Source organism: Schistosoma haematobium, chromosome ZW, assembly GCF_000699445.3.
Source record: "Schistosoma haematobium chromosome ZW, whole genome shotgun sequence".
NCBI classification, from domain to species: domain Eukaryota; kingdom Metazoa; phylum Platyhelminthes; class Trematoda; order Strigeidida; family Schistosomatidae; genus Schistosoma; species Schistosoma haematobium.
Genome location: NC_067195.1, coordinates 57,398,208 through 57,410,333, shown reverse-complemented (window position 1 = coordinate 57,410,333; position 12,126 = coordinate 57,398,208). Strand labels below are relative to the sequence as shown.

The 12,126-nt window shown below is 28.4% G+C and overlaps 1 protein-coding gene across 1 annotated transcript in view; it reads left to right on the top strand.

Annotated features, from left to right (window-relative positions):
• Nucleotides 1-1,578: 1,578 nt before the first annotated feature.
• The window catches only part of MS3_00010433 (uncharacterized protein), a gene marked incomplete at its 5' end in the record, with an annotated part of 46,430 nt that continues 35,882 nt past the window's right edge, over nt 1,579-12,126 (top strand). The window contains one exon of the mRNA XM_035731763.2: nt 1,579-1,845. Coding sequence (XP_035589729.1) covers nt 1,579-1,845 — 267 coding nt within the window. The remainder of the gene's footprint in view (nt 1,846-12,126) is intronic.

Here is a 12,126-nt window from a genome sequence, read left to right as displayed (position 1 = left end):
TCTTTAAAAAAAGTGTTAAGTGATTATTTTGAGAGCACTAACAAAATAACTCACCACTCTATTAAAAATTACTTAACTGACAGACATCAAAGATGATATATTAGTAATTAAGAAATTTATTAAACGATCAGCAGGAATATGGATAGATTCCTTAAATTTATATAGTTTACAAGGAAAGTAGATTTTGAATAAAAACTGTGAAATATATTTATTTTTCAGTATAGGGTTGCGGAGATTGTTAAGTTTCAATTGATATCATGAATAGATGAATATTAGTTCACCATCAAAGACCTGGAAGCACTAGATGGTCGCTTTATCCTAGTATAGGACTCCTCAGCAATGCACATCCGCGACTCCGGATGCGAGATTCGAACAAAAGGCCTTCCGTCTCTCATGTGACCATGTAACCTCTAAACCGCTGAGCTGGCATTCAACGGTATTAATGTCTAGTAATCTCCCGCAAGACCGAAGGCTCTGAGTTCGAGTCCCTCGTGCTGGATCGTGGATGCCCTCTGCTGCGGAGTTCCATACTAAGACGAAAAGGGCGTCCAGTGCTTCCAGGTTTTCAATAGTGGTCTAGCATTCATCCATTCGCGATATCAAATGAAGTATATTCAGAGAACAATTAAAAATTTTGGATAATGCGAATAATATTTTACATTTCCGACAGATTTTTAAATGTCGTTTTATTTTAGGCATAAAATCTCGAGCTTTTTATTGCAAATCTGGAAACAATATATTTCTTCAAAAGATAATCTTTTGAAAATTGAAGATAATAGTGATTTTTTAGCTTAGAGAGATGATGTTGATTTTGAGTTTTCTTCTCTAAGCTGGATGGTTTAATCGTGAAGCTTTCATCGTTCTCCTGAATGACATCATCAGAACAAACTTCAGATAGAATTATGTGTTACAAAAGCACATTTTATATCTTCTGAGCTTCATTTAAAAATATTGACAACATTTTATGAATACTTTTCATTGATCTAATAATCCATTGTAGTAAACGTTTATTTTCTTGTTTAAAAGTTTTATTTAAACTTATTTCTTACTTAAATATATTACTAATGAATACGATTTTACATTGCTATCTATGAATTTATTCTTCAATCTATCATCATGTATATCCAAATATCTAAATGATAAGTTTTAATATTAACAATATATACACAATTACTATTCATTATCTAATGAACAAATTATTTTACATGTTTGATTGGTTTACCTATCTTCAAAATATATTTATTCATGATCAAGAACTTTTCTTGTAAAGATTAATGAAAAGGTTTATTTTCTATTTTTTTTTAAAAAATCTATCATTCTGATTGGTTAATATTTTTTCAACCACAATCAACCAATCAAATAACTAGAAATAATTTTAAATAAATTTCATAGATTTATTTATTATTTCATATTTATATATATAAATAATAGTTTCATAATTGTTTATTTATTACATATTCAATACTTTTAAAAAATGTTTACTATTTAATTCTTGTTATCCTATATCATGATATTATGTTCATTTTAATTTATTTAACCAAATATTTAAATAAAATTCTTACTTTACTATTATTCTGTATGTTTATAATTAATTCGAATGAATCTAATCAAAATTTATTGGATATAAATAATTATGTAAACATTTCATTATTAAAAATTAATGATAAAATAAAACATTCTAATTCTAGAAGTAAACGTCATATTGATCCATCTATACCAATTGTAACATCGAATAATTTAATTTATTCAACTGAATTAAGAATAATTGCTAGTGCTGTATGTAAATCACATTGTTTACAAAGATGTTCAGAGAAATTAATAAAAGATTCAGTGAAAGACAATATGGTGAGTAGATAAATTGTAATATATATATTTCTTGATTATAGACGTTTTTGTTTGTATGAGTGTGTTAGTTTAGTTGAAAAGTTTAAAGTTAATTATTTTAATATAAAACTACTTTTTGAACTAGATATAAACTTTTTTCGACGATATACAGAAGCTTAAATCTACAAAGTATATAGTAAATCCTTTAGAAATCCTATAAACATTGATATTTTCTTATGTAATAATTAGTACCTCTCTGTAAATTAGGGTAGGGTGGTGAAAATAAGATGTTTATCAGAACAATATGATATAATTTGAACAACTGAAAATTTATTTATATAAGGTATGAAACTTGATTAGATTTATTCTTGATGTACTTATATTTCCAACTAATCTAGTCTGTAGTCTATTTCTTATAAATTCATGTTTCATACGTAAGGTCTGGTTTAATTTATTTATATTGATTGTTTGCAAAAGACAATGGCTATCTGAACTCAGTAGCTAAGTGGATAATGCGATTGCGTTTGAAGAAAACGGCAGGTACATTAAGTTGATAAGCATCATATGGGACGACATGAGCGGCCTGGATTCCACTTTCAGACACCATCTATCTCCTCTTTATGTGTTTATGTTGAACAAGTATAACGTTTTTAACAGAATATTGTGAATTTTTTTCATTTTATTGGTTTATCATTAATATCTTCCAACCTATTGTGTTTCAAACTCGTTTTGAATAAAGTTGAAAATATTTATGGAAGTGAAATAGGTTTATGATTCAGGTTGAAGACATATCACCATGATGTAGCGAATGTTCAGACAAATTAGAAGAAGGTTAAATAAAATGTAAATATTTATAAAATCTAAAAGTTGGTTTCAAAATATCAATTTCTGATGTGCCAAAATATCATTGATTCGAAAGTAAGTGACTACATAACGGAGTGATGGGACAATAATGAAAACTGAGTTGCAATTGAATTAAGCTCAATCAGTTATAAAAAATGTTCTGTATTTAAATAAAAAATTACAAACAGAAAAGACTGATGCGATGTTATGATCGAATACAAGAGATCTGGAAACGATAATATATTGAGATATTAGTTCACTTCACTAAACTTGATTATTACAATGTTTCAGTTTAACGGTTGTTTATTTCGTCTAGTTTAATAATGAATTAATTGACATTGTAAAACTGATTTTTTGATACACCATCGTTAGATTATTATATTTATGAAAACATACAATCTACATCCAATGTTTACAGTATTTGAAACAACAAATTTGATAAAATGATTTCATCATAATATGTAATACATGGAGTAAAATAAGTTTTTATACAATTTTCACACTATTTCTGGCAATGCAAATTGGTTATTAAATGAAATCAACTCAGTGATCTGCAGGTTAAACGTTTGCGACCGAGACTGGAGGTCCTGGATTCGAGCCCCGCACGCAGGATTGTGTATGTATACTGCTAAGGAGTCCCATATTAGGACGAAACGACTGTTCAGTGCTTCCAGATTTTCAATGGTCATGTATAATATTGATTAATTCATGAGTTCAATAAAAACTAAACAACTGACATAAGCCTATACTGATAAAATTGAATTTAAAACTTTTAGGTGGATATAAAAAATTAAAGGTGCTTCTGTTTCGAGTGTAATATATACGTTTGAAAATAACTGACTAATTCAACTGATATTTTAAATTTTAGTCAAAACATTATCATGCACAATCGCCAGCATAATAAAAAAGAGGCAAGATTGCCAATATATATAAACATTTATATCAAGTTTTTGACTAAATATGTTATTATACATAACTTAACTAAGATACATTGACAGGACATACCTAGTTTTCTTTGAGTAACTATCAGCTTAATTTTCATTTTACACATTCAGTTTCATAGTTATATCTCAGCCAACATATGCTTACTTATGCTTTCACATTAATTTCTGAGTAGTGCTTTGAGAAACTCTAGTTACGTTGATCAATGACAACGATAAATGACCGATATCTTTATAAATTGTCTACTGAATCACTTGGTTTTACGTAATGAATTTATTAGGAACTTTTAACCGTAGTCCAATGATATCCCGATGTAATCTTATGTTAGTTGATTGAGAAATGTTTGAACAAGTTTCATACACTTACGTAATTTGGTAGTGTTTATCTGTAATAAACATTACGTAGCGTATAAACGGTTAAACATTGTTCATCTAATTACTGAAGAAGTTAGATGTACAACAATACAACCGTTACACTGTGTACACGTATCATAGTATTTTATTATAGTCAAGGATACACGAATATTTATAATGCTGCTTTTTTCAGATCAGTCTAAAGAGCAAAAAAACTTATGTTATGAAATACTTGACATTCCGATTTGGTCATTTTATGGTGCTCAAGGTTCAAATATATTAAAACTATTTCTAAATAGGATCCGGAACAGATAATAATTTGTAAAATATAGCACAGTTACCAGATGTATAATTAATTGTAACCGTTGTGGAGAATCGTAGCTTGAATATAAGATAAAAGAATATTTAATTGAATAGATTGATCATGAAACATGATGCTCTAACAAACAAGTGCTTGCTTTGAAAACCTTATAATTATATTTCGTTGTCAGCGAATATATGCATTTACATGTGTATGAATATTCAATGACAAGTAAATACAGTTCCTGTACTGATTTTCTATAATGTTTCATAATTTCAGGCTGAATGTCGTAACATATTCTAGACAGTGATCTGTTTAGTGGATAATCAAATTTTCAGTTTCCTTTTTATTAAACTGCTGGTTTAGGTAATAAACAAATAAACTTACTTATAGACTCAATATACTCAATTCACGGTGTGTACCATTCAACTAAACATAAGTTCAGTTGTTCAACTCCAAAATTAGTGAAGCAGCGTATTCTCTATCAGCTCTTTTTGAGCATGTGCTTGACTTCAAGTAAGATTCATGATCATCAATATTTTCATTTCTTAGTTCTTGAGTTAGATTTCATTTGGATTTCAATTTCGCCTAATCTTTTTAGATAAGTCTTATGGTGAAATTCGATCATGATACCTCTAAGTATGATATTTTCTTTCTAAACACATAATGTCATACATATTTATATACAAATTGATAAGTAAAACAAATGCTTTGAACTGATTAGAATAATACAAAGTGTTCTTGAATTGAATTTGAGACTCTATACAATTATCAGCAACATAATTAGTTAATCGCAATATTTTACTAAATGAAAATGTCGATAATTTCTAAGATATATAGTGGTTTCACTAGATCAAGTTTAATATTGTTTTCCTTCATAAAATAATTAAGACAGTTCCCTCTTGATTAATCATCAAAGATTCAGAATTCAAACAAAGTATAGTTCTAGACTTAATATCAAAGTTAAATTGGAATAATAATAATAATTATTATTATTAGAAGCTTTATTCAACATTATATTTTTGGTACAACATAGAATTCTCAGCATAAAGTATTTCAACAAGTTTCCTTTTCTTATATCTTGATCGATTGTGACGATAAATTCTGAATGATGACCAGTTAGATGTTAGAAGTTCGGTAATCCACATTTGGTTAATGTTCATTTGTTTCAATGCATATTGCCAGCCACCATGATGTCGCTGATTGAATCTTTTTGTATCCCGTATAGCCAAAGGTTATAAACGTTTCATAAACGCGCCTGAATACATTGTGAGCACAATAGACATAATGATGTGCTAAAACAAACAACAAAACAGATAACTTGAAGAAATATCTAGATCGGAAAAACAGGTAGCCCAGATATTCAAGCAGGCTGCCACTAATCATAATGGTTTTATTAACTGTTTAAATGATTCCTTAAATTCAACTGTAAGAATGTAATACATTTGAAATTTCAGTTTATTTTTAACGTCTAATATCACCTTACGAATTCACCCTTGTTATTTTGATGATCTAATCAAAATAATTCTAGTAGAATCTGTCTTCAGTGATTGAAATAGATACTTAGTAGCATGTTTTTCAACCACAATAATGGTTACAATATTAAATACATAAAATAATTTAAGTAATAAGTATAACACTACTCGTCTTCACTACAGAGGCCTAAAAAGCTTTGAAACAAATGAATATAGTGTACTTATTAATCACTAAATGCTATAAACTGACATGAATAAGTGATAAGCATAAATAATCCAAATGTTTATATAACATGCTACAGCGTTTAAAACGTTTGCTTGCTATTAATTATATGTGCGAGCTAAGCGTTGCCGTTAATGTTTTATGATAAATTAACATTAAGATATCATCAGCGTGGAGGATATCCATAAACTTGTGGAAACTGATTATTTCTAGGTCAATTTACTGATCACCAAACACTAAACAAAGTTGGCATCAATGTCAAATCAATTTCATTAGGAATCAAATTCTAAGAAATTAATTATCTTTATATCTCTGTCTTAAGAAAAGTTACTACCAACATGCCTAACGATGATAATGATTGATATTTGTTCAATCGATTCCTTGGAATTATTTATTTACAGGTGTTGTTCACTTCACAGTGATGCGGTAAGACCAAACGTTCATGCCATTTTTATCCAACTCGCTATAGAGCCTAATTTTCATGTAGTTTAATCATGAGTACGTACCACCGTTGTTAACTCTACAAGCGTAATCATCTTGAATTTTCCACCTCAAATGCTAACGATTACTGAGTATAGTGTTGTTATATATAAATAATGATTTATTAAACTCTTGTCATCGTTTTTATTACACCCCTTATCCACATAATATGCAATAGAAATTCTTAAATACCATAAACTTTGGTCACACAAACCTATTGTGATCACTTACACATTAAATAATTGAGTTCATGAGTCAATTGAAGCTAGACCAACATGGAAAACCAGGAAGCACTGGACGGCCGTTTCGTCCTAGCATGGAACTTCTCAGCAGTGCACATCAACGATCCCAACCCCTGCAAGATTTGAACCCAAGATGTTTTGTCTCGCGCACGATCGTTTAACCTCTACACCACTGAGTCGGAATCCAACAGTGTTAAGATCTAACTCCGACCAATCCACGAAATTGTACCACCATCTATCATTGTTTCCAGTGAATTAATATCTCACAACAGGTTGATTTCTCCATACTACGATTCAAACAAACATGGTTTTATTGAACAACTTGCCAGAACTAATCTCTTTATTTTTGAAAAATATCTTATTTAATACATAATAATTACTAGACGATAGGATTAAATGAATCTTTCTTTCTTAATTCCTTTAAATTATGGTGTAATCCTTAAAATGTTTGAAAAAAACAACCTATAAACCTTCTATTATATTGTGATTCCTTCATTAAAAAAATAGTCTTTCATTAAACACAGTAGTCAACTGTTCTACTCTTCTCCTTAAACTCAACTTATATTTCCATGTAATTAAAGACAAATAATTTGTATTGTGAAGTCTAACAATAATCTTATCATTTACAGTTTATAAATAATATAGATGTTTCTTAAACAAGTGCTATGCTAAATTCACTTGGTATTGTTTGGCTTGCATCTTCCTATTGAGGTTTAGGACTGCGATTGATCAGACGAGTCCCAAATAGGACGAAACGCGCGTCCTGGACTCCACTACTAGCCACTATCCATCATTGCTTACAAAAAGTGTTATGTTACTTTTACTTTAGATGAATGATTAAAATTTATTTTGAGAAGTAATTTAATACTTAGATAAAGTATAATAAGTTGGTTTGTCTTAAATAAGCTGCTTCACCCGTTAAAAATAATTTACAAGATATGTAAAATCAGTGATCTCAGTGAAGAGTTCTTTTTGAAAGGACTGTCTATGTTTATAAAAGCATTTACAGTGAATATCCATATATAGAATGTGTGAGATAATGATGGATTCCAAGAAAGTACATATTGGATATTGCAATTACAAAAGTCAAATGTATATAAATAAGGTTTACGATTTGAAAAGGGTTGCTTTGAATTGAATAAAACTGACTACTGTTTTAAAAATTTTGAGTCAATCTCCTATAGTGAGTATTACAAACGTAATGGATAGGATTACATCAATGATAATAAGTAATATAAGATTTTATTAGTTACTATTCAAGTGACCGGTTAATTTATGATCCTTAATTCTATCAACACTGTCAATAATTTAATATTATTCTTATTCTATTTAAAAATATAAACATGACTAAATAGTTTTATTGAACATCAGTCATTATTAAACGACATTATTTGCTTAAAATCTAAGTACAAATGTTCTTATCCTCAAAAGTAAAACTAAACTGAATAGTTTCCAAAAGTATTGGAATCATAGTTAATTTAAGCAACATTAAAAAAGAAATCGCTAATAGACTATCTAATAAGTGCTAAAAGCCCAAACTATACCGGACAACCGTTTCAAACTGATTAGTTGTGAATATGCATACAGTCAAACATATAATTATATACAGGACTCATGGCAGAAATGTTCCCCCCGTCATACAGACTGAACAATCAAGTTTCCATTAGTTCTTCATAATGATAAATGTTTCGACAATCAACTTGATTACTGTTTTATACCGGATTTTATGTATTGATGTTCTAGAATCTAGATCTAGAATGATCAATGAGCATGTTTTAAAAAATCAGTTATTTAAATATCCATTTATACAATGTTCATGTATTCATATTATCATAATATTATGATCTTGTATTTTTCATATTAAGCATAAAATGCTTTGTATGAATTATTGTTAATTGTTAACTATTGTTATCACTCTTGATCAAGTTGTCTACTTCATCCATTCACTATATCTATTTGATCTTAAAAAAAAGCTGATCGAAACTATGTATAAATTAAGATCACTGTGAATAAAGTAGAACTATTGATGAATGATCTATATTTTGCATCTGTTAGTTAACACCTTTTCAATGGTGATCTAGCTTAGATCGACTCATGAATTCACTTACAAACTTCACAGAACTTCATTTTTGAAAATAGAATGAAACAAACAAAACATATTAAACTTTGACCTTAATTTATAATAAACTAAGTGTGAACTTATTAAAAAAGGTATAGGAGTAAGTACGTTAATGGGATTTGTTTAGTAAAATTTCGTTTCTTTTTTGATGTTTAACTTGGTAATTGTTTTAAAAAGACTTTGATAATCCCCTTAGTATTTTATACAGAGATTCTCTTAAACTAATAATTAGTAAACATTATCTAACGTGCCAAGAGTATTTTACTTGTCATCAAGTAATTCTTCGTCTACATTAACTTCAATTATTGTTATTCAAGACTAACTTTTGACAAACTAGAATTAAGTGAAAAATTAGAGGGCGTCATAAAGTCCTTCACCTTCTATAACTTTAGTTTTTATCAGATATCATTCTAAATCTTATACAAATTTGAACTAGGAAACTTTCAATGCAAATGAAAGCAAATCATTTTGAGTACATAAATTATGATCCAATAATCATTGTTTATATTAGTTTCATTCATTTGAAAATATAGCGTTTATCTTCTTATATCAAGGGCGTATATTTATCATTAATCCAGGTTTAGTTACATATAATACCTTTTTAACCAATACTTCATAATTTATTCCTTATCAAGTTGTTTAGATCATACATATCTACCTTGTATTTCAAAATTATCATGTTTTTAATTTTATGCTAACGTAAAATCGATTGGATATTCAATAATAACCGTTCATAAGTGTATTATTTGATAATTCACGGCATGATTTTAGTTTTTCCTTCAAAAAAATTTTTTTCACAATTGTTGTCATGGTAATTGGGAATGTTTGCGTGTTTGAAATATTTATTCCGTTTAATTAATCTAAACAAGCTTATATATAGAAACTATAAAATGTAGTTTTAATTCTCAGGTTTATATTGAAATTAATTATGAATAATGTAAAGTAAAACAAACAGCTTTAAATTAAATACAAAGAATATTGATATAATGTAATAGTGGATATTATGCATAATTACCATTAGAAGTTCAGATATCAGTTTAAGGTTGGTGCATTATTATGGCTTAGTAATTGATATTAGATAGTTGTCGGAGGTAGTCAACAGGAAACGATAGCATTCGATCTGCACTAAATAAGGACTTGACACGCATGACATCGATCACCACTCAGTGATCAATTAATTATGATTAGTAATTGATGTTAACGATATTTTCTAATTTTAAATCTTTTAAAATATTTCACTCTTTCAAAAAGATTTGTTAAGTGATTAACAACGTTTTAGGACATATCTACTTTAATTATCACAGATCTAATTAATAAGTGACTAGGTGATACTGTGATAGTCTGTAGTTTTATTTGCATTTACTATCACCATACTATCAAGTGTATTTTAGCAAATAGAATATTTTACAGAAATTTAAGAAATTTTCCATTATTTGATCGATCAAAGATCTGATCTAATTCTTTATATATTCTGTGAAATAAATCATTTCACAAGTATACTTTCATTCTTTAGAATACCTAACCTGTCAAAAGTAATGAAGAGCCCACTTTAACTTCGAAAAAAACACATAGAAGTTGAATTGTTAAACCGTATTTAATAATAGTTTCTAATGCACACCATTGAGAGGTACCGATAGAAAATTCTTTTTACGACTATTAACTACACAAAACGTTCATTATCTTCAGTAACTTAATACATGTAAATGTCTGGCAATTAATAATAGTGCAGGAATTTTCAGAAATTGGCATGAATTCAAACAGTTTGTAATTTTTTGGATTAGATTTAATCAAAGCAGTCACTGAATAATTGAATGTAAATTCAAAAAAAGTCAAATAGCTGTAAAATTTGGTTCAATTAACTGTTTTGACATTTCATTCAATGATTATAAGACATAGTCATGTTATGTGTGCTACTGATATCGATTCATATAAGTAACATGAATTATCCATCAGTCGAAAGTGAAATGTATGAAGGCGGAAGGTTAAGAAAATCAAAGAAAAGTGAACGAGAACAAAGAATGATTGGTGTAGAAACTAAAGAACAACAAATTCTCAGATGATTGATTGATATTTTGCAAACGAAGTATTTACTGTTTGATTCTCTGATTTTACGAAGATGTTCTGTATTCAATTACATTCGATTGTCTCTAATTGTGTTCTTGTCCACTACAGTCATAAAGAAACTCGTGAATTAATTAATTAAATGGTTGAATTCGTGGGTCAGTTTAAGCTAGAACACCACTGAAAGCCTGGAAGCACTGGACGGCCGTCTCGCTTTCGTATGGGACTGTTCAGAGTGTGTATCTACGGTCCTGTCTCGCGAGATTCGAACCCAGGATGTTCTGTCTCCCGCGCGACCGTTTAATCTCTAGACCACTGATCCGGTGTCCAACGATGATAATGTCCAGTGCTTCCAGTTTTTCCATGGTGATATAGCTTCAACTGACTCATGAATTCAACCAATAAATTACTATAATATCCACAAAATCCCTCTCTGATTATAATTAATTAATCACTATTGATATTGTTCCTATTAATCACCAATTACTTACAGAATAACTTTATGAAGATAAATAAACCACCCTAAAATGATTAACTTATAAAAAATTATAAAAACCTAAGACTGATGAAAATAGATTATAATCATTATTGCATTCAATAGATTTTTCATTATCTGTATGTTTGATTAACTACCATTGAAGATATAAACTAGTCTCAACTATATAAATACATATATATATATATATATATATATATATATAGTGGTTATACGCCGACTTTTCTTTTCCTTTTACCGTCATATCTACTCTTTTATATAACATTGTTATGGTTGATCCATCTTATTTGCATATATTAAAGAGAATGGTAAGTTAAGAGTTTTCCATTAGTTTATCGTATTATTATTATTATTATTTATTTCTCTCATTATTTTGGTAATAAATTAAATAATTTCACACTTAGTTTGAAAATCTAATTAGATAAAGTGGACAAAATGAATACAAAGTATAAATTATATATTTCAGTATACATTTATATCCATTCACCTTCACTTATCTTACTGTATAAATGAATGAAAAGATAGACAAACATAATTCACAATAGTACGATTAGTCAATGTTGATAACTATATAAATAATACTGATTTATTTATCATACTTCACAAGGTGATTAGTTTAAGTTAAATTAATGTATATATATATATATATATAGTCAAACTGTTTAGTAAAATTTGTTTGATGAAGTAGAAGAAACTGCATAGTGAAAATAAATATTAACCGATAATACGTATGATATGTATGAGTTATACAGATCTCAAGACTTTAA